The following is a 23,614-nucleotide window of genomic DNA, read 5'->3' on the forward strand; positions in this document are numbered from 1 at the left end:
AATTCAGTGACATTGAATGTTTGGAAGGGAGTTCCCTGGTTGCCTAGCAGTTAAGGATCTAGCATTGTCACTTCTGTGGCTTGAGTTTGATCCCTGGCCCAAGAAGTTCTGCATGCTGTGGGTACTAGAAAAAAAGTTTGGAGGGAACAAGTTTCCTTCTAGAGTGACAGACTGGAGGGCCCCAGAGAAGCTGTGGACTATGGCTGTGTTGAGAGCACCAGGGGCCTGCTGTATTGAGGGTCAAGGAACTGGAAGATGACTGTGGTAGGTGGCTCAACCAGGGCAAAGGACAGGGCCTTGATCCAGCTAAGACAGGCCAGGGTAGCCCTCACTAGCAGGTACCAAGACTCAGAAGAATGCCCAGGACTCATTGCATTTCAGAGGGCGCCCAAAAAAATCCTCTGCAGAAAAGTTCAGCAAGAAACCAAAGGAGGGAGTTCCCGTCATGGCTCAGTGGTTAAGGAATCTGACTAGGAAGCATGAGGTTGCGGTTCGGACCCCTTGCCTCGCTCAGTGGGTTAAGGATCTGGCGTTGCTGTGAGGTGTGTTGTAGGTCTCAGACTCGGCTTGGATCTGGCATAGGCCGGTGGCTACAGCTCCGATTAGACCCCTAGCCTGGGAACCTCCAAATGCCTCGGGTGCAGCCTTAGAGAAAGGCAAAAAAAAAAAAAAAAAAAAAAAGAATTCAAAGGAGGGAGTTCTCATTGTGGTTCAGCGGTTAACGAATCCGACTAGGAACCATGAGGTTGTGGGTGTGATCCCTGGCCTTGCTGAGTGGGTTAAGGATCCGGCATTGCCGTGAGCTGTGGTGTAGGTTGCAGACGTGGCTTGGATCCCGCGTTGTTGTGGCCTGCGTTGTTGTGGCTGTGGCATAGGCCGGCAGCTACAGCTCCGACTGGACCCCAGCCTGGGAACCTCCATATGCCTCGGGTGTGGCTCTAAAAAGACAAAAGACAAAAAAAAAAAAAATTCAAAGGAGACCTTGTAGATCTCAGGACCAAGATTCACCAGTAGAGTCTCAAGCTCAGGTCAGCTATGCCTTGTCTTTCCTCTTATCCTCACAGATACCATTTTGAAGGGAGCTGACAGAGATGGACTATTGAGATTATTTTAACCTAAACTTAAGGGAAATGTTTAAATTATTGCAACAGACTAAGTTTATAAAATTAGTGCAACATTTAGGGTTTTTCCCCTACTGCCCAAAGGCTGAGGAAGTTTTATTTACATAGCTGAATGCATTTTAAGTAAATCTGTGACACTGCCATAAAAATATCAAGCAGTTTTTCATATGAAATGCTGCCAAGAGGGAATATTGTGTCTTTTGGCATTTATAGTTTATTTTTCTAAGCTTAACTCTCAGAGGGTAACTATGTTTTCCTTATATCCACAGTTTTGATAGATTTCCGCTATATGCTTACATGTACGCCAAATGACTTATTTGAGTCATAGAGTACATGAGGAAGGAGTACAAACATGTTTGTAATGTTTGCATTACAGAGAAAGAAGGAAGAAAATGAAATTAAAGTCACAGAATTAAGGTTCTGGTTAAGGATTCTCGGTGAGTAAAGAGAAACATTCTATTGGGTAGAAAATAAACTTCACTTCCTAAAGTGGTCAAAATAAATAAAATATGCTTGGGAGATTATCAGAAATGTGGGGAGTTCCCATCTTGGCACAGAGGAAACGAATCTGACTAGGAACCATGAGGTTTCGGGTTCGATCCCTGGCCTCACTCAGTGGGTTGTGGATCCAGCGTTGCTGTGAGCTGTGGTGTAGTTCGAAGATGTGGCTCCGACCTGGTGTTGCTGTGGCTCTGGCGTAGGCCGTCAGCAAGAGCTCTGATTAGACCCCTAGCCTGGGAACCTCCATGTGCCACAGGTGTGGCCCTAAAAAGACAAAAGACCAAAAAAAAAAAAGTGAAAGCTGGGAGTTCCCTGGTGGCTCAGCAGGTTAAGGATTTGGCATTGTCACTGCTGTGGCATAGGTTTGATCCCTGGCTGGGGAACATCCACATGCCACCTACTGCTATTAGATACCTCTCTCATCCAGTGTTCCTCCTCCCAAGAAATCTGAAGCTAAAGTTAGCCTTCCTGCTTTGCTTCTGATTTTGCTAGGGAGAAAAGGGGGAAAAATACAAAATATTTTCGTTTGGTTTTGGAGGGAATTTGCTATTTATTGGACAAATAATTCAGTATTATCCTAGGAAATGTCTTTTTAAGGTGGACATCAGGATCCATTTCCCACTTTCCTGTAGAGCAGAAATTGACAGAACATTGTAAGTCGACTATAACAAAACAAAGTCCAATTCCTCCATAAGGTTTCTCTAAGTCCATACAAATCCAATCACTCTTCTTCCTTTCCTCATTATAGTCACTGTCAATGAAAAATGTAGTATTTTACTAAATACGATTTTTTCGTCCTTTCGTTTTTATAGACATCCAAGAGTCTAAATGAATTCAGAGTAAAGTTCATGACACCTGCATAATATCTAACATAATGCCAAGGACAACGTAGACAATAAAGGACAGAATTGAATTAACTAGGCCTTTCAATGGCTTCTACCGATGATTCATTTAGTCCCCAGTGGAAAGTTTTAACAAATTATGGTAATGAAAACTTTTTCTTTTCAGAAGAGATATGAGGATGATTTATGATGTTCCATTTCTTTAGCTCCGTTCATATGGTTGTGACCTCACCTTACAGACTTATCATCTGCATGTATATGGAAATTAAGGGCCCATTAAGAAATTTAAATTAGCGAATAACGGTGAAATGCCTAGATCCATACTTCTACTTAATTTTTCTTCAAAGCTGTAAACAAAAACCAAAAAACAAAGATGTTAGTGGAAACCGCATCTACGACTGTAACCTGTCAGGCACACTGTATTAAAGGCAAAAGTTGAAACCCTCTCAAAGGGGGCTTATTTTAAAATTTTTCCTTTCTAGGAGTTCCCTCATGGCGTAGTGGGTTAACGAATCCGACTCGGAACCATGAGGTTGTGGGTTCGATCCCTGGCCTTGATCAGTGGGTTAAGGATCTGGCTTTGCCGAGAGGTGTGGTGTAGACTGCAGACGCTGCTCGGATCCCGCGTTGCTGTGGCTCTGGTGTAGGCCGATGGCAACAGCTCCGATTAGATCCCTAGCCTGGGAACTTCCATATGCGCCGGGAGAGGCCCTAAAAAAGGCAAAAAGATTTAAAAAAAAATTCTCCTTTCTAAAGGATTAAAATCCTATAACGGATTTTAAATAACCCAACCTGACATGATCAAAACATTCTGACAACAGAAAACAGTAAGGACCAGATCTTTAACATAAGATTTTTTTTCAGGGAAAAATCCTGAAAAACCCAATATATTTGATAGGCGTTGTGAGAAATAGAATCCCTCCAGTGGGGAGTCTGGGGGTACAGGTGAGCATCCTGCTGTTTATGTCGCAAGCTGCCTCAGGGGGCACGCGGCGGTTGCTATGGAGGCTCCCCCTCCCAGTCCCCGCGCTCGCTGCTCCCTTCTGTTCGGTGACCTGCTGGGCAGGCTGCAGGCAGCGCGATGCCGCGGGAGAGTTGCTGGAGGGGGCGGTGGGACCCCGGTACACCATGAGCCTCGGGCCCGGCCCCGGCCCCGTGTCGGGCCGATGAGCGCTGCGCACTCCCCCGCCACTCCCCTCCCGGCCTCGGCTGCGAAAAAGGCAGCAGCGGCTGGACAAAAAGCCCGAGGACGCCGCCGGGTTTCCCTATCAACACTCGCTAGGGAACCTGCATCACCAGCCGCCAGACTGTGGGGCTCTTAAGTACGGACTCTTAAGTGAGCGTCCACTCAAGCTGAACGCAGGGGCGGGAGGGGACGGGGCGGGGCCGGGCGGGGGAGGGGACGGGGGCTGGCTAGGACGGGGGCGGGGCGGGGCGCCGCTGAAAAGGGTAGGTAACCTGGTGAGGAGCAGGCAGCTGCACGGGCGGGGGGCGGGGGGCTCGGGGTGGGGGTGGGGAAAAGGAGCTGAGAAGTCAGGGAAAGGGAGGCCGGACGCGCCGAAGAGGGTTGAGGGCGGAGTCGCAGCTACGGCGTGGAGACAGGTAACGGAGTGGCCTGAGGGGGGCGGGGGACTGGCCGCAGGCTGGGGACGCCCTTCCCGGGCGAGAGGGGCGGCTCCTGGCTCCGGTGGAAGCGGCCGTGAGGCCGGCCAATCGCCGGCCTCCCGTCTGCGGCCTCTTACCCGGCGCGCGTTCCCGGCCTGCCCCTGAGCCAGGAGCGGCCCTGGGCTCGACCCTCGCCTGGCGCGTGCGGCCATAGGGTCTCGGCGTTCGGCCCCGCCCTGTCTGGACCCCGCCTCGGCCCGCCCCCTTCCTGACTCGAGACGCTTCCTGACGCGATTCCCCGCCCCCTCTGGGTCGCGCAGGGAGTCGGGCCCCGGGCCGCCACCGCCACCTCGGCCGCTGCCGCCGCCATCGCTTTCATCCCCATCCCCCGCCATGGCCGAGGAGCTCTCTGCGGCCACGTCCTACACCGAAGATGATTTCTACTGCCCTGTCTGTCAGGAGGTGCTCAAAACGCCCGTGCGGACCGCGGCCTGTCAGCACGTGTGAGTAGTCGGCCCCTCCCCCGCGCCGAACCGGGTGGTCGTTTAGGCCCTGCATCCAGCCCCGGACCCTGGGCTGCGGCCTGGCGGGACGCGAGCCCGCAGGCGGCCTCCCGGAGTGCCGCTAGGCGCTGAGGGCCCGTTCCCAGCCAATCGGAGCCCCGGGCCGCCCTCCCTCTGAACTCGCGGCCCGGTGCCTGCGCCCGGCCCCTCCGCCTGAGCTCGCGGGCCCCGGGGCTCCTCCGTCCTCGCGCCCCCGGGGCAGTGCCCAGGCCGGTCCCCGTGGCGTTTTCCGTGGCGTTTTCGGGCCCCGAGGCCCCTCTTCTCTCCGGCAGCCCCGGGAAGGGGTGCAGGGAACAGGGAGCCTTTTTGTTTCCTAGCAACCTGAGTGAAGGCTGGGGTGTCGAGTGTCAAAACCCGCTGGAGGTGCCCGCACGGCCCGCTTCGCGACCGGCCCCGCTTTCAAGTTTCACTTTTCAAGAACCTTGGCCCATTCTTTTCTGATCCATGAGGTCTCATCTAACTTAACCTCTCGGCCTTGCTTCACAGACCACCCTTAAAGGTGTTTCAATGCGTTCACAATTCAGTACTGGTTGGAATGAGCTAGAATGGGTCTGCCTCCTTCATTTGTTAGAACTCACAGGATTTCCGGGTATTGGAGTGATAGTTTTCCTTTGTTTTACTCCTCTGCTTATTACTTGGTTACTACAAAGGTGAAGACGGCTGTTGTGAGGAATGAACTGAAATTAATGCAGTAACCCCAGAGGTGATGGGAACACAAAGGGATTCAGTAAGGTGGCCTGGTGCTGTTCGATTTGGCACATTTATAGAACTTTGATAATTTTATAGACTACTAGGATGTCAGTAATGGTTGGAAAGAGCCCATCTTGTAAAGGTATATAGCACTTCTGACAAACCTGGCTGCTGATTGGAGTCCCTGGGGAACTTTTTAAGTAAACATACCAATTCCCAGGCTCCATTCCAAACTTATAAAAGAATTTCTGGCGGGTGAGGCCTGGAAATCTGTCTGAAAAAATACACTCAGGCTTGAAAGTTCTGTGTGTATTTATATAGCTGAAAAGAATCGAACAAGTTTCTAAAATTGATTTCTCCTTTGACTTTATGAGGGGAGCGGTAGATTATCTAACTTTGTAAAGAATGGATTTCTTTTGTTTTTTCGTTTTTGCTTTTTAGGGCCACACCTGCAGCATATGTAAGTTCCCAGGCTAGGGGTCAAATCAGAGCTGCACCTGCAGGCCTAGCCACAGCCACAGCCATGTGGAATCCCAGCCGCATCTGCCATCTGCTCCACAGCTCACGGCAACGCCAGATCCTTAACTCACTGAGTGAAGCCAGGAATTGAACCTGCATTGTCATAGATAGTAGTCAGGTTTGTTACCAGCTGAGCCACAATAGCAACTCCACGAATGGGTTGTTGAATTTGAGCTTCTTAAGCACGGATTTCCATACAGTTGTTTCTTTTTTTTTTTTGCTTTTTAGGGCCGAACCCACAGCATATGGAGGTTCCCAGGCAAGGGGTCCAATCGGAGCTACAGCTACACGCCTAGGCCACAGCCACAGCCACATCAGATCCGAGCTGTATCTGCAGTCTACACCACAGCTCATGCCAATGTCAGATCCTTAACCCACTGAGCAAGGCCAGGGATCGAACCCAAAACCTCGTGGTTCCTAGTTGGACTTGTTTTTGCTGCGCCATGGTGGGAATTCCAAGAGTATGTGACTTTTCATGATAAAAGTTATTACCAGTTACATTTTTGCTGCTTGTGAAAGACGAATTACAATTTGGAATTTATATATCATTTGGTGCAACAAATGCAGACTGTTAGAAAAATATTTTGAGATATTTATATATACGTATATTTATATACACACTTTTTTCGGTCTTTAATCTGTCAGTTTTCATTATTATAACTTGATGTTTTTCTGTGCTTGGGCTGTCAGTGGGTTAAAGAAAGGAAGAGAAGGAGGGCAAAGTGAGGAAGTAGGTCTTTTCTGGATAGCATCATTTCAATGATCCTTTGGGTCATTGACCTCATAGAACTCATTGTAATCTCCAGTTCCCCTCAAAATTCCATGCTGTTTGCTCTAGTTCATTTCCCTTTTGAGACATTTTATTAAATGAGATTGTGGCTTAGCTTGACCTCAAGGCTATGGAGAAGACAGTGGAGATGATTATTGAGGGCTTTTCTCAAGTCCAGCTCCTTGGGCTATGATATGGAAGTGAAACATGGAGTAGATTTTGTCAAGAGGAATGGACACTTACTACTCACCGTCCCCCATCCCATTCCCTCCTTTACCTGTACCACTCCCTTTCAAACACATATACAGTTGCTCTAAGGTTCTGGCTGAACAATAAATTCAAGTAGAGGGAGAAAACGTTTTATATGGGAGGGGTGGTAATGGTAATGATTGGAAGATGCTTGGTGGGGAAATAGAACTCTTTTTTTTTTGCTTTTTAGGGCCGCACCCAGGGCATACGGAGATTCCCAGGCTAGGGGTTGAATCAGAGCTACAGCTGCCAGCCTACACCACAGCCACAGCAGTGCCAGATCTGACCTGTGTCTGCCACCCATACCACAGCTCATGGCAACCCTGGATCCTTAACCCACTGTGCAAGGCCAGGGGTTGACCCCACAACCTCATGGTTTGTTCCTAATAGGATTCATTTTGGCTGTGCCATAGTAGGAACTTCAGAACTCTCTTTTATTTATTTAAAAAAAAATTTTTTTTTGTTTTTTTGCCTTTTTCTAGGGCCACACCCGCAGCATATGGAGGTTTTCAGGCTAGGGGTCTAATCGGAGCTGTAGCTGCTGGCCTATGCCAGAGGCACAGCAACACAGGTTCTGAGCCACGTCTGCTACCTACACCACAGCTCACAGCAATGCCGGATCCTCAACCCACTGAGCAAGGCCAGGGATCAAACCCACAACCTCGTGGTTCCTAGTCGGAGTGGTTAACCACTGAGCCACAACGATTACTTCCAGAACTCTCTTTTAAATAATGTAGCTTACAATGTCATTTGCTCTTTTCCACAAAGGACAAACCTGTGCCTTTAAACAAATTCAGATTTAGCTGCAAAATCAATTTTTTGCTCGTAGGTAGTGAGAGATGATGTGATAAGAGCTTTGGGCCCCTGTTCCATTTTAACAACAGTAAAGGATTTGCCCATTCTAGTAAAAGGAGCAAGCCCATTGTCACTAGAAACTTTATATGAATATAAATTCCCATTTAATCCTTGTTCATTCCTTCAAACAGCAATTGTTGAAGGCCTTCTGTATGTCAAATAGAGAGACATACATAAAGTGCTCTTTCTCTGTCCATAGTCTAATGGGGAAGGCCTATATGTGATTGTGATTGTTATGGAAGAAATTGAGGGGGGGGGAGATTTTCTATGAGCATTGAGAGCAGGTATCTAAATCATCTCATGAGTATAGGAGAAATTTCCTGGATGAAGTAATACTGTAGGTCAGAATTAGTATTCAGGGTTTGTTGGGAAATACCCTGATTAGGTTTACAGCATATGCAGAAGCGAGGAGGGGTTACAGAAGATGACTATACTGACTACACAATTTGGCTAGAGTCAAAAGATGGGTGTAGTGGAGATTAGCTTGGAGATGTTGGCAGGAATTTACTCTGTAAGCCAATTTGAACTTTTCCCTGAAAGCTATAGAGACCTATTGAATAATTTTGGCAGGGAAGCAGCATGGTCACATTTTAATTTTGGAATGTTTACTTTAGTAGCATTGTCTGGCTTGGTAGTGGTGAGACAAGTGAAGAAGTCATTTATTGCTATCAGAGAGAGGAATGATTAAATCCTGAACCAAGTAATGATAGTGGGAGTAGAGAGAAGAGATTCCTGTCATTTTAGATTTAATGATTATATGTCCAGTAGTTACCTGTATATACATAGATCTAGAATACATGAAGCTAAAGCTGTGAGTAGGGTTGTAGCCAGTGGGGGAGGTACATAACTGAAAGATAGCAGAGGGCTGTCTAGATAGAACACAGTGCTGGAGAATATATATTTAAATGTGGTGTGGAGAAAAGTGCAACCTGAGAAGATAGAAGTGGACAGGATAGGAGGAAAACCAGGATAGGGTGTGACAGGAGAAACTGAGAAGGATTTTAAAGAAAGGGTAGCTAACAGTGTCAGATGCCTTAGAGTGGTCAGATGTAATGTTTTGAAAAACACGTAAAGACGAATTAATATTAAAATTGAGCAGGTATTCAAAGTAATGTTCCAGAAGGCACATACCAACATAGTGGTAAGACATTTATCTTTCTTGTTTTTTTTTTTTTCTTTGTAATTTTCAAATGCTTTTTGTTTTTTTGTGCTTTTTTTTGTCTTTTTGCCTTTTTTTTGTCTTTTTTTTTGCCATTTCTTTGGCCGCTCCTGTGGCATATGGAGGTTCCCAGGCTAGGGGTCCAATCAGAGCTGCAGCTGCCGGCCTACACCAGAGCCACAGCCACGTGGGATCCGAGCCGCGTCTGCAGCCTACACCACAGCTCACGGCAACGCCAGATCCTTTAACCCACTGAGCAAGGCCAGGGACCGAACCCGCAACCTCATTGTTCCTAGTCGGATTCGCCAACCACTGAGCCACCACGGGAACTCCCCCTTTTTGCCTTTTTTCTTGAGCTGCTCCCATGGCATATGGAGGTTCCCAGGCTAGGGGTTGAATCGGAGCTGTAGCCGCTGGCCTACACCAGAGCCACAGCAACGCAGGATCTAAATGGCGTCTGCAACCTACACCACAGCTCACGGCAGTGCCGGATCCCTAACCCACTGAGCAAGGCCAGGGATCGAACCCGAAACCTCACGGTTTCTAGTCAGATTCGTTAACCCCTGCGCCACGAGGGGAACTCCTCATATGCTTTTTGAACCGAATCTCCCTTCTCTGTTTTGAATGGTTAAGGAAATAACTATGTAAACTGTTAGAGATAAGCTCTATCACAATGAAAATTACATATAATGACAAGTGGATGTCTTGCTAGACTCTTTAAAAATGGAAATCTAATCTCTTTGCTTTGGGGCATGTATGTAAGGAGGCATCTTTTAAAATGAGCTAATATAAATCAGCTTCCACTTCTCATTAAGTGCAGATTTGTATGATTCAATATTGACCTGCTTTGGATTATCCAATTCCTGATTTTCATTTAATATTTCTTATAATCTTAATTTTATTGGTATCTTGTTTGGGCAGTTATGTTATTAAAAAAATACTGTCAAAATTTCTTTTTCACAGACTTACTATAATTCTGAAAGCCAGGCTTATATGGATTCTTGCTGATTTAATTAATGCCACTCTAGGCCATGTATCTTCTTAAGGTTTTTAAGACTTTATCTGAATCCTCTTGAAAGATAGTTATTTGTAAAGTGGTATATTAAAAAAAAAACAACTATGGTATTTATGTAAAAGACGATTGACTTGATTTTGTCTTGAAGAGTAACTTAAGATATCTGAATTTTTTTAAAAACAACTTTACAAGTTATGCTGGGAAATGATTTTGATTGTAGACTAGGAAGATAACAGGTACCAGATTTTAAATTAAATAATACTAAAAGCGGGAGCTTTGATGAGTAGGAAAGCTGCTTTTCTCTCGCAATGTCTGATGATAAAGCCTGTCGTGTAAGGAGAGAAATTCATCTGGCATTTGCTAGTTTGAAATTGGGAGAAACTTAAAGATAACCTTTTAAATTGTTTCAGGGTAATAGGTCATCCTAAAGATAAAGGCTCCTTTGAGACATCAAAATAGTTTTTTCTTGATTGGCACCTTTTCCCCTCTTCTTTTACTTTTTTTTGAAATAAGCTCTGTTTAGCAAATCAGTCTAGTAAAAGGGAGATGAGGGGAGATGAGGAGTAAACAGTTTTATATCTGAAGAAATGTGCTTAATGGTATAGAGGAAGGAACAGTAGCATCGGAGATAAAAGAGCTGAGAAACTTTTCCTTTGTACCTCTCATCACAGTTTATAATCATAATAGTTTTGGAATCAGATGATTGAAAGGCAGCAGCCCAGGTCTACTTTTACTTACCTGAGCCTACTATTTGCATTTGATGTTGAATAATGGAATGAAAGTTTGTATTGGGAGACCACAGCTTACTAGCTGTATCACTTGGTCAAGTCATTTAACTCTTTTTAGCCTGTTTTCTTATCCATAAAACAGGGAGAATCCCACTGCAGCGACTTGGGTCGCAGCTGTGGCTCAGATTCATTTCCTGGCCCTGGAACTGCCATGTGCCGTGGGTGTGGCCATAAAATTGATGTAAAGCCAGGGTAGAAACAACCTATTTCACAGGGTTGTTGCAAAGACAAAATGAAACAATGTTTGTGGATAATAATAATCTTGTATGTGTGTGTTATAGTTTTCAAAAGGCATAGAAATATAAAATTAGATGTTCCAGCTGTGGCACAGTGGGTTAAGGATCCAGTGTTGCTGCAGCTGTGGTATATAGGTCACAGCAACTTGGGATCTGAGTGGAGTTTGCAACCTACACCACAGCCCATGGCAACACCTGATCCTTAACCCACAGAGCGAAGACCAGGATCAGACCTTTGTCTTCATGGATGCTAGTCAGATTTGTTTCCTCTGAGCCACTATGGGAACTCCACAAAGAACTAGATTATTATTGTAAACAGGAATCTATATCAAGTTTTTTGGTCCAGATATTTAGTATCAAAGGTATTGTGAATGGAGAATATTGTAGTTCACAATTTTATTTTATTTTTTGTCTTTTTAAGGCTGCACCCGAGGCATATGGAGGTTCCCAGGCTAGGGGTCGAATTGGAGCTGTAGCCGCCAGCCTGTGCCACAGCCACAGCAATGCCAGATCTGAACTGTGTCTTCAACCTACACCACACCCCTCATCCACAACCCACTGAGCGAGGCCAGGATAGAATCCATGTCTTCATGGATACTAGTCAGGTTCCTTAACTGCTGAGCTATAACAGAAACTCTCTAGTTCACGGTTACAAAAGGAAATAATATGACTATTTCCTACAGTCACTCTGACCTTACATATTCTTCCAGAGAGATGTATATGAACAAAGTTGTAAATGTAACTTTCTTGTTTTTTACACAAAGAACAGCATACTATATGCCTTCTTTTGTACCTCGTTATTTTTCACGTTAACTTTATTGGAAGTCATTCTGTATTAGTATATAAAGGGCATTTTTACTTTCTTTTGCTTTTTTTGATAGAATTTTCATTCATTCAACCAGTACTGCACAGAGTGTCCATTGTGTGCTGAGAATACTATTGTAGATTCTAGGGCTCTAGGGTTCAACAGTTCAGACAAAATTCCTGACCTCATGGAACATATTTAGTGTTCTAGGATTCCATTGTTTAATGTATCATTATTTATCCAGTCTTATACTAATGAGCATTTAAATTGTTTTTAGTTTTTTGCTGTTACAAATATGCCATTACGATTAAATGCGTATAAATATCGGGAGTTTCAGCAGGAGTTCTTGCTAGAGTGCAACCGGATCAGTGGCATCTCTGCAGCACCAGGGCCCAGGTTTGATCCCCAGCCCTGCACAGTGGGTTAAAAGGATCTGGCATTACTGCAGCTGTGGTGTAGGTTGCAGCTGTAGTGTAGGTCAAAACTGCAGAGCTTGGATCTGACGCCTGGTCTGGGAATTCCATATGCCGGGAGGACCAAAAGGGGGGGAAAAATACCATTTCACATGTGAGCTTTTCCTGTAAGATAAATTCTCACAAGTGGAATTGCTGGGTCAAGGGTTAATACAAGGGAATTTGTCAGCTATATCACACAAGGATGATTACAGCTCTATTAAAATGTCTTGTACATGGAAGGTATTCATGGTTTTGATTTGAGGACTGGATTATAGCTTTGGGTTAAGAAATTTTTGCATTAGATTAAGGTAAATTAGCATTCATAGCTCTAACAAATATTAATGACTACTTATGAGGTGTCCAACTCTGTGTTACAGTGCTGGGCATACAGTGGTGTAAAGTTAGATATGATCCCTGCCCTCAGAGCTGCCATTGGTGAGACACATTTTAATTCACACAAACACTCAAGTTATAAACTCATAGGTTCAAAGAGAAAGTATAAGAAAGGGACCAGATAGATCTAGGGTGGGTTGGTGGATGGATGGGTAAGTAAGTCAAAGACCTTTCTTGAAGTGAAATTGTTGTTGACATTTAAGTGATACGTAAGTGTTAGTTTGTGAAGGGCTGTGTGCATGTGTATAGAATATTTTGTGGAGAGAGAACATTCTGGGCAAAAGACCCTGAGGTAGGAGAAATGTGCAAGGCCGTGTTCTTCAATGAAGAAACATCTTAGGAGTTCTCATCGTGGCTCTGGTTAATGAATCTGACTAGGAACTGTGAGGTTGCGGGTTCGATCCCTGGCCTTGCTCAGTGGGTTAAGGATCTGGTGTTGCCGTGAGCTGTGTTGTAGGTTGCAGACATGGCTCGGATCTGGCGTTGCTGGGGCTGTGGCGTAGGCTGGTGGCTACAGCTCCAATTTGACCCCTAGCCTGGGAATCTCCATATGCCACGGGAGTGGGCCAAGAAATGGCAAAAAGACCAAAAAAAAAAAAGAAACATCTTATCCTTCAGCCTCTTACAGGTTTATTTATTTATTTGGGGTGCTGGTAAAAATTTTTATTTTTATTTTGTTTTTTTATTAGAAATTTTATTTTTTTAATCTTTTTAAAAAATTGTTATTTCCCCAATACAATTTTTTTTTCTACTGTACAGCATGGTGACCCAGTACACACATACATGTACACATTCTATTTCCTCACATTATCATGCTCCATTATAAGTGACTAGACATAGTTCCCAGTGCTACACAGCAGGATCTCATTGCTAATCCATTCCAAAGGCAATAGTTTGTATCTATTAACCTCAAGCTCCCCAGTTTATTTATTTTTTAAGCCTTAGTTTTCTCATCCATAAAATAAAGGAAGTTTTAAAACATTTATTTATTTTTTAACAATTGAGGGTAAGGAATGTAAATTATTTGGAACCCTGCCTAGCATATATTAAGTGCTCAATAAATAGGTATTGCTGTTTGTACAGACGTTATGTTGCTTTCCACAAAATTGGGCTGCCTTACATACAGTGCCATTAATACTATAAATGTATATCTGTATTCCATCATCTTTGTTAGCTTTTTTTTTTTAAAAGCAATATTTTGTTAATTTACTTCATAATGGTGTCTAGAAGTCACTTTAAAATCTGTTTCTTGGGAGTTCCCTTGTGGTGAAGTAGGTTAAGGATCCAGCATTGTCACTGCAGCAGCTTAGATCATTGCTGCTGTAGTGTGGGTTTGACCCCTGGCCTGGGAACTTCTACCTGCCTCTGGTGTGGCCAAAAAAAATGGCTGTTCATTTAGTTCCTAGCCAGGCTTTGTACATTTTTCCATGTTAAATTTTTATATACTAATTTATAATTTTACTTTTCACAGTGTGCTTTGCAACATTTGTGATCATTTCTATGACTATGATTTAATAATAATCTAATTTACTGCTTATTTTTACATTATTTTTCTGTCAGTTGCTTTGCTTGTGTATATTATTACATGTTATACGTTCAGATTTGGATACTTGATTCTCTTTAAAGTTATAATGCTATTCAGTTTTTTCTATTAAATCTTTTTTAAAGAATTGCCCATTTTTGGAGTTCCGTCGTGGCTCAGCAGTTAACGAACCCGACTAGTATCCATGAAGATAAGAGTTCGATTCCCAGCCTTGCTCAGTGGGTTAAAGGATCTGGCATTGCCATGAGCTGTGGTGTAGGTTGCAGACTCGGCTCAGATCCTGTGTTTCTGTGGCTGTGGTGTGGACCTGCAGCTTCCGCTCTGATTGGACCCCTACCTGGGAACCTCCATATGCTGCGGATACAGCCCTAAAAAAAAAAAAAAGAGAGAAGACAAAAAATAACAAATACTTAAAAAAATTGGTTATTTTTGGACACACTTGGAATATACTGAGATTTCTGATGTATACTTTTGAATATTTTATGTCTTTTTAGGGCCGCACACGAAGCATATGGAGGTTCCCAGGCTGGGGCTTGAGTTGGAGCCATAGCCGTTGGCCTATGCCACAGCCACAGATCTGAGCTGTGTCTTTGGCCTACGCCACAGCTCATGACAATGCTGGATCCTTAACTCACTGAGCAAGGCCAGGGATCGAACCTGCATCCTCATGGATGCTAGTCAGATTCATTTCCGCTGAGCCATGATGTCAACTCCTACTTTTGAACCTTAATTATTTTTTTATTTTGGCCGACCTGTGGCATATGGAGTTCCCAGACCAGGGATCAGATCCAAGCCACAGTTGTGAACTACACTGCAGCTGTGGCAATGACTGATCCTTAACCCACTGTGCCTGCCTGGGATGGAACCTGCATCCCAGTGCTCCCAAAATGATGCCAAACCCATTGCACCACAGTGGGAACCAATCTTATTTAGTTGACCTCAATGCTTCTTAGAGGGCATTCCTTTTCAGTTGTTTTAAAAATCTTTTTAATATATTTGAATTATTAAAATAATTTGATTCTTTGGATGTTATTCACTTTTTTAAACTTTTTTTTTTTTGTCTTTTTGCCTTTTCTAGGGTTGCTCCCGTGGCACATGGAGGTTCTCAGGCTAGGGGTCGAATTGGAGCTGCAGCCGCCGGCCTACGCCAGAGCCACAGCAACGTGGGATCCGAGCCTCGTCTGCAACCTACACCACAGCTCACGGCAACACCGGATCCTTAACCCACTGAGCAACGCCAGGGATTGAACCTGCAACCTCATGGTTCCTAGTCGGATTCGTTAACCACTGCGCCACGACGGGAACTCCTAAGCATTTTTTAATTGTAGTTGATTTACATTGTTGTGCCAATTTCTGCAGTACAGCAAAGTGACTTCAGTCATGCACATATATATATTTTTTTCTCATATTATCTTTCATCATGTTCTATGCCAAGAGACTGGATATAGTTCTCTGTGCTACACAGTAGGACCTCATTGCTTATCCATTCTAAAGGTAATAGTTTGCATCTACTAACCCCAAACTCCCAGTCCATCCCACTCTCTCCCCTCCCCTTGGCAGCAACAAGTCTGTTCTCTATGTCCATGAGTTTTTTTTCTGTTCTGTAGATAGGTTCATTTGTGCCTCCCTGGCCCCCCTTTCTTTAACTTTTTAGGGCCGCACCTGTGGCGTATGGAGGTTCCCAGGCTAGGGGTCAACTCAGAGCCAACCCACACTACAGCCACAGCAATGAGGGATCTGAGCCGCGTCTGGGACCTACACCACAGCTCATGGGCAACGCCAGAGTCTTAACCCACTGGTCAAGGCCAGGAATTGAACCCACATCCTCATGGATGCTAGTGGTTTCGTTGCCGCTGAGCCACAATGCCAACTCCCTGTGCCATGTTTTAGATTCTACATATAAGTGATTTAAGGTATTTGTCTTTCTTTCTCACTTACTTCATTTAGTATGAGAATCTAGTTGCATCCATGTTGCTGCAAAGGACATTATTTCTTTTTTATGACTGAGTAGCTTTCCATTGTATATATGGACCACATTGTTTTGTTCCATTCATCTGTCAATGGACATTTAGGTTGTTTCCATGTCTTGGCTGGCTATTGTGAGTAATGCTGTTATGAATATAGGGGTACATGTATCTTTTTTGACTTAGGGTTTTGTCTGGGTGGATGCCCAAGACTGTGATTGCTAGATCATATGGTAGTTCTATATTTAGTTTTTTGAGAAACCTCTATACTGTTTGCCTTAGTGGTTGTACCAATTTACATTCCTACCAACATTGTGGAAAGATTCCCTTTTCTCCACACCCTCTTCAGCATTTGTTACTTGTAAACTTACTAATGATGTCCATTCTGACTGGTGTGAGGTGGTACCTCATTGAGCTTTGATTTGTGTTTCTCAATAATTAATGATGAACATCTTTTTATATGCTTACTGGCTATCCGTATGTCTTTGGAGAAATGTCTATTTAGGTCTTCTGTCTATTTTCTGGGTTTTTTGGTTTGTTGAATTGTATGAGTTGTTTGTATGTTTTGGAAATTAAGCCCTTGTTGATTGCATCATTTGCAACTATTTTCTCCCATTCTGTGGTTTGTCTTTTTGATTTATGGTTTGTTTCCTTTGCTGTGAAAGCTTCTAAGTTTGATTAGGAACCATTGGTTTATTTTTGTTTTGTCATTATTCTAGAAGGTGGATCAAAGAAGATATTGCTGTGATTTATGTCAAAGAGTGTTCTGTGTATGTTTTCCTCCAGTAATTTTATAGTGTCTGGCCTTAACGTTTAGGTCTTTAATCCATTTTGAATTTATTTATATGTATAGTGTTAGAGAATGTTCTTTTTTTTTTTTTTTTTTTCTTTTAAAGGGCTATACCCGTGGCATATAGAAGCTCCTAGGTTAGGGGTCAGATTGGAGCTACAGCTGCCGGCCTACATCACAGCCACATCAATGCAGGATCCGAGCCTTGGCTGTGACCTATATCATAGCTCATGGCAACACTGGATCCTTAACCCACTGAGCAAGGCCAGGGATTGAACCCATATCCTTGTGGATCCTAGTTGGGTTCGTTACTGCTGAGCCACTATGGGAACTCCAATTATGTTATAATTTTAACATGTAGCTGTCCATTTTTCCTAGAACCACTTTTTTTAGAGCTGGTGCACCTGTGCATATAGAGGTTCCCAGGCTAGGGTTCCAATCAGAGCTATGGCTACTGGCCTGTGCCACAGCCATAGCAGTGTTAAATGTGAGCCATATCTGTGACCTACATCACAACTCGAGGCAACACTGAATCCTTAACCCACTGAGTGAGGCCAGGGATCAAACCTGCATTCTCATGGTACTAGTCAGATTCATTTTCCCTCTGAGCCACGACGGGAACTTCCTAGAACCACTTATTGAAGAGACTGTTTTTCCTCCACTCTATGTTCTTGCCTCCTTTATCATAGATTAGTTGACCATAGGTGCTTGGGTCTATTTCTGGGCTTTCAATTCATATTCCACTGATTTCTGTTCCTGTTCCTATTCCATGGGTCTATATGTTTGGTTTTGTGCCAGTACCATACTGTTTTGATTACTGTAGCTTCGCAGTATAGTCTGAGTTCAGGAAGCCTGATTTTTCTTTTTCAATATTGCTTTGGGTATTTGGAGTTTTTTGTGTTTATGAACAAATTTTTTTTTTTGGTAACATACAATTTTTTTTTTTTTTTGGTCTTTTTGCCTTTTCTAGGGCTGCTTCCTGAGGCATATGGAGGTTCCCAGGCTAGGGGTCTAATCAGAGCTATTGCCACCGGCCTACACCACAGCCACAGCAACTCAGGATCTGAACCACGTCTGTGAGCTACGCCACAGCTCATGGCAATGCCAGATCCTTAACCCACTGAGTAAGGCCAGGGATCGAACCTGCAACCTCATGGTTCTTAGTTGGGTTCATTAACCACTCTGCCACGACAGGAACTCCTTAACATACAAATTTTAAAATACTCTGTTCTGGTAGGGAACTTGCTTTTTTGTCTTTTTATCAGTCTTTTGTACAGCAAACATTTTAAATTTTTATGAAGTCCACTTATCAATTTTTCCTTTTATGGAATGTGCTTTTAATTTTGTCTAAGAACTCTGTGTAGCTCTGTATTGTGAATATTTTCTTTTTTACCCCCTAAAAGTTATATAGCTTAATGTTTTACATTTAACTCTGTGTATTAGTTTCCTAGGGCTGCTGTAACAAATTACCACAAACTCGATGGCTGAAAACAACAGAAATTAAGCAGTTCCCTTATGGCGTAGTGGGTTAAAGACCCAGTGTTGCCACAGCTCTGGTGCAGCCCCCAACAGTGGAATGGGTTTGATCCCTGGCCTGGGAATTTCCACATGCTGTGGGTGCTGCCAAAAAACAACCCTAAATAATCCCCAAACAACAAAAGAGTTGAAATTAGTTTTCTCATAGTTGTGGAAGCTATAAGTTCAACATCAGTTTAAGTGGGCCAAAATCCAGGTGTCGGCAGGGCCTCAAGGCCCTGGGGGCCACACCACTCGTCTCTGCCTCATCTCCACATGGCCTTCTCCTGTGTGTTTGTGTCAAATCTCCCTTTTCCTCTCTCATAAGAACACTAGTGGTGGCATTTAGGACCTACTTGGATAATCCCAGCTAATTTCCTCATTTCTAAATCCTTAACAGTAAACAGATCTGTTACAATATAAAGTGATATTATTCTGGAAATTAGGAAGTGAATATATCTTTTTAATTTCTTTTTCTTTTCTTTTTTTTTTGTCTTTTTAGGGCCGCACCTGTGGTATATGGAGGTTCCCAGGCTAGGGGTCAAATTGGAGCTGTAGCTGTTGTCCTTTGCCACAGCTCACGAGACTCCAGATCCTTAACCCACTGAGTGAGGCCAGGGATTGAACCTGCATCCTCATAGGTACTAGTCGGGTTTGTTAACTGCCGAGCCACATGGGTGGGCATTCATGGATGTGAATGTATCTTTGGATGTCCATAATGTTACTACATGGACTGTAGTAAGAGTCAGTGGTCTGTTTAAAAAAAGTATTTCACACCCTTTCTTTTGTACCATTGTGCCTGATTAAGACTTTAACACGTATGCTTATAAGTAAAACCTGTGAATCTATAATTTTTTTTTCTGGCTAGTTTTGTGAATTTTGAAATTAAAATCTTGGAATTTAATTTGTGGCTCAGCGAGATGTTGTGGCTCAGCGAGTTGAGAAGCCAACACAGTGTGAGGAGGTGGGCTTGATCCCTGGCCTCTCTCAGTGGGTTAAGAATCTGGTCTTGCTGCAAGCTACAGTGTAGATCACAGATGTGGCGCAGATCCAGTGTTGCTGTGGCTATGGCGTTGGCCTGCAGCTGCAGGTCTGATTTGACCCCTAGCCCAGGAACTTTTAGAGGAGGAAAAAACCCTTTGTATCTCATAGATAGAACTACTTGGACAACATGGCTATATTTTTGGAACAGCGTGTACTATATTTGAAGTTTTGAAAATAATAACAATAGTGAATTGTGTAAGTTATAAATTAGTAATTACTCTGAATTTTGCCTTTCTCATTTAAAGTTGTACATTCTTTAGTCTTTAAAAACAATTGTGTGTTTTTTGGGATTTACTGGAATAGAATTTTAGATTTCATTATTAAATATTATGATTAAAGTCTCAATTTCCTACCTGGTCTAAGCACTATATTAAATGATTGTAACATTAAAAAAATAGTAGTTTATGTTATAAAGACAATACATATTAATGTAAAAATAAATTAAAACTGTAGAGAAAGGGTCAGAGTTCCCATTGTGGCGCAGCGGAAACGAATCTAACTAGGAACCATGAGGTTGTGGGTTTGATCCCTCGCCTCACCCAGTGGGTTAAGGATCTGACATTGCCGTGAGCTGTGGTGTAGGCCGCAGATGCAGCTCGGATCCCCAGTTGCTGTGACTGTGGTATAGGCCGGCAGCTGTAGCTCCGATTAGATCCTAGCCTGGCAACCTCCATATGCCCTGTGTGCGACCCTAAAAAGCAAACAAACCAAAAAAACTGTAGGGAAAGGATAGGTCCCCCTTCATCCCCATTCCCCTTTCCACAGATGTGACCCTTATTAAGAGCTTGGTGTATTTTCTCTTCCAGTACTCATGCATTTATAGCCATATGTGTAATTTTAAAAGAATAAATGGGATCATATAATACACATTACTCAACTTTTTTCCCTTCTTATATCTCCTTAATTTCATATCTTTTCCTTTTTTCTTTAGTTGTCTTTTTTCCTTGTGAAAAATATAATAGAGAAAAGCATACAGACTAAAGAAATTGACTTCCATGTTTCTATCACCCAAAATAAACTATTAAATTTTTAAATATTTTAGTTAAATCTTTAAAAAATAGATAATATATTCACATAGTTCAAAAACCAGAAGTTATAAACAGATATGAAATGAAAAGTTTCCTTGTTTTTGTCATCGCTCTTTGCATCCTCCCACAATTCCCTGGGATATATTGCTATTGATTTCTTTGGTTTTCTTACATTTTATGTGTGCATAAGCAGAGAGCAATGTTCATTCTTGTCTCTCTCTTTTTACACAAATAGTAGCAGAGTATACATATAAATAGTATCATATTTGCTTATAGTATTTCTCTTAGGGAATATAAAATATTACGAAAACTAAAGTATTCTTCAACAGTTACTCTAATGACTAGTATGTATTTTTTCAGGCTAAATTAAAACTTAAACACTTGGAGTTCCCATCATGGCGCAGCAGAGATGAATCTGACTAGGAACCATGAGGTTTTGGGTTCTATCCCTCGCCTTGCTCAGTGGGTTAAGGATCTGGTGTTGCTGTGAGCTGTGGTGTAGGTCTCAGATGCAGCTTGGATCTGGCGTTGCTACGGCTCTGGCATAGGCCGGCAGCTGTAGCTCCGATTAGACCCCTAGCCCAGGGACCTCCATGTGCCGTGGGTGCGGCCCTGAAAAGACAAAAGACAAAAAAAAAAGGAAAAAAAAACTTGAACATGAATGCATCCATAAACCATATAGAGTATTCTTTTTGTTATGTACATTTGAGTGTTGTCCTCTATCTCTGTTTTTCCCATAAGTTACGGGTTTTGGGGGAATGATTTTGCATAGTGTAATGATTTCTGGGAGTGTGTGACACTTTATAGCAGAATTGGGTCTTTCAGAAAGTGTCTGAAAGTGCTGACTTTTCTGAGTACTTACATTTCTATGTCAGCCAAAGGAAAGCTTGTATATAAATATTAGTATCAGACAATTCAGATAGCATTATAAGAGTCATTTCATATGAATAAAAAGGAATAATTATGAACTTTTATGTACCTACCAACATAACTTTAGATGAAAACTGACAGAGTTTTAGGGAGGAATTGATAGACCTGCAATCTTTCATCCTTTCAAAAGGAACTAATTTTACTGTATGGTACATAATTGAGGAAACTTTCAAAATAGGAAGAGAATTTGGATGTTGAAAGCATATGATCATTTCAATGAATGCTGAAAGCATTTGATAGAATTCAACATTTTATTGTAAAATGTCATAGCAAATTAGGAATAGTGTGCAACTTTCTTTTATTCTAATTAGGGGTAGTTTCCCTAGAACTTATAGAAAATGTACTGAATAGTAGATCCTTTGTGCTTTTCTACTTAAGAACTAGACAAGGATATTTGTATTATCCCTACCATTTAACATTGTATTTCAGGTTTTGGGCAATTCAGTGAGACAAGAAATAAGATATACAAAGATGGAAAAAGAAGAGATAAAATTGTCATAATTTGTAGATGATAAAACTACATATATATCAACTATAATAATAAATACCCCCAAAAACTACATGTAAAACCTAAGAAACAACTGACAAGTGATTAGAACTAACAAGAAAGTACAGAGAGGTTTCTGGATACAAGAACAACAGACAAAAATCAACTTTTATTATTATTATTATTTTTGGTCTTTTTGCTATATCTTGGTCTGCTCCCGCGGCATATGGAGGTTCCCAGGCTAGGGGTCGAATCGGAGCTGTGGTTGCCAGCCTATGCCAGAGCCACAGCAACGCGGGATCCGAGCCGCGTCTGCAACCTACACCACAGCTCATGGCAACGCCGGATCCTTAACCCACTGAACAAGGCCAGGGACGGAACCCGCGACCTCATGGTTCCTAGTCGGATTCGTTCACCACTGTGCCACGACAGGAACTCCAAAAAATCAACTTTTTTTATACCAACAGTAACCAGATAAAAAAATTAATAGAAAAAAAAAACCCTATTTAAAGGCAACAAAAACTAAATATAAGTATTCTAAATATTTATTACAATCTGGTAAAAATGTCAAGACTTCTGTGGGGAAAGTTGAAAAGCTTTATTTTATTTTCTTGTCTTTTTCTAGGGCTGCACCTGCGACATATGGAGGTTCGCAGGCTAGGGGTCCAGTAGGAGCTGTAGCCACCAGCCTACACCAGAGCCACAGCAGTGAGGATCCAAGCCGCTTCTGCAACCTATACCACAGCTCATGGCAACACCGGATCCTCAACCTACTGAGCGATGCCAGGAGTCGAACCCGCAACCTCACGGTTCCTAGTCAGATTCGTTAACCATTAAGCCACGACGGGAACTCCGAAAAGCTTTATTAAGAAGCATAGGAATTCTAAGTAGGTGGAGAGATAGAAATATATTTATGGTTCAATAAAATTAAGATGCCAATTCTCCCTCAGATGATTCTAAAAATGCTAATATAATTCCAATAAAATCTCAACATGGTCATTTTGGTAGAACTTGATTGAAAAGTTCTAATGATGTGTTGATGACTATGAACAAGAAAATTTGGAGAAGGTGGAACATAAAGGTAGAACCTACGATGTATTATGGAGTTATAGTAATTTAAATGGTAGGTAAATGATCAGTAGAACATATATTAGAGAGCCCAGAAATAGTCCTACACATGTATTAGAACTTTTATCTTTGATAGTTAGGGTATGACAAACCAGTAAGGAAAAGATGGCTTATTCACTAGAATGGTATCTGGGTAATGGCTTTGGATGTGAGATCTCTATTGTATACTATACATAAACATATTTTCCAGGTAGATTAAAAACTTAAATGTGATGAGCAAAACTTGAACTTGGAAGGAAATGTAGGGAAACATCTCTGATCTTGAGAAGGGGAAGGCTTAAGATTACAAAAGCACAATTCATAATTTTAGGAAAAGGTGATGAATTTAGACAATTAAAAATTTTCCATATCAAAAGATCACAAACAAGGTTAAAGACAAGTGATAAGACTGAACAGTGATAGGCTCTGTTGTTATACAATAGATTATATCAGAACAGATTAGTTTATATGTGGTGTTTCCCTGCGCATTGACGTTTTGGGCCATTAGCAAGTGGTAGCTGAAGCAAAGTATGCTAAAACTCAGCTGAATATAACAAGCCACAGAATTGTATACTTCTATATGAAATACATAATGTACATTTTACTTGGTTCAGTTTGGGCATGAGGTCTCTTGGAATTTT

At 42.5% G+C, this 23,614-nt stretch overlaps 1 protein-coding gene across 3 annotated transcripts in view; it reads left to right on the plus strand.

Moving 5' to 3' along the window:
* Positions 1–3,883: 3,883 nt before the first annotated feature.
* Positions 3,884–23,614, plus strand: part of RNF138 (ring finger protein 138) — a 49,537-nt gene continuing 29,806 nt past the window's right edge. The window contains exons 1-2 of one of the 3 annotated variants that reach the window (XM_047794066.1): positions 3,884–3,913; positions 4,390–4,572. In XM_047794066.1, the coding sequence (XP_047650022.1) occupies positions 4,463–4,572 (110 nt within the window). In that variant the 5' untranslated portion in view covers positions 3,884–3,913; positions 4,390–4,462. Of the gene's footprint in view, positions 3,914–3,965; positions 4,067–4,389; positions 4,573–23,614 lie in introns of those variants that run through there. The other 2 variants (XM_047794064.1, XM_047794065.1) reach the window with 2 other exon arrangements.

This window comes from Phacochoerus africanus, chromosome 8, assembly GCF_016906955.1.
Source record: "Phacochoerus africanus isolate WHEZ1 chromosome 8, ROS_Pafr_v1, whole genome shotgun sequence".
Lineage (NCBI taxonomy): Eukaryota > Metazoa > Chordata > Mammalia > Artiodactyla > Suidae > Phacochoerus > Phacochoerus africanus.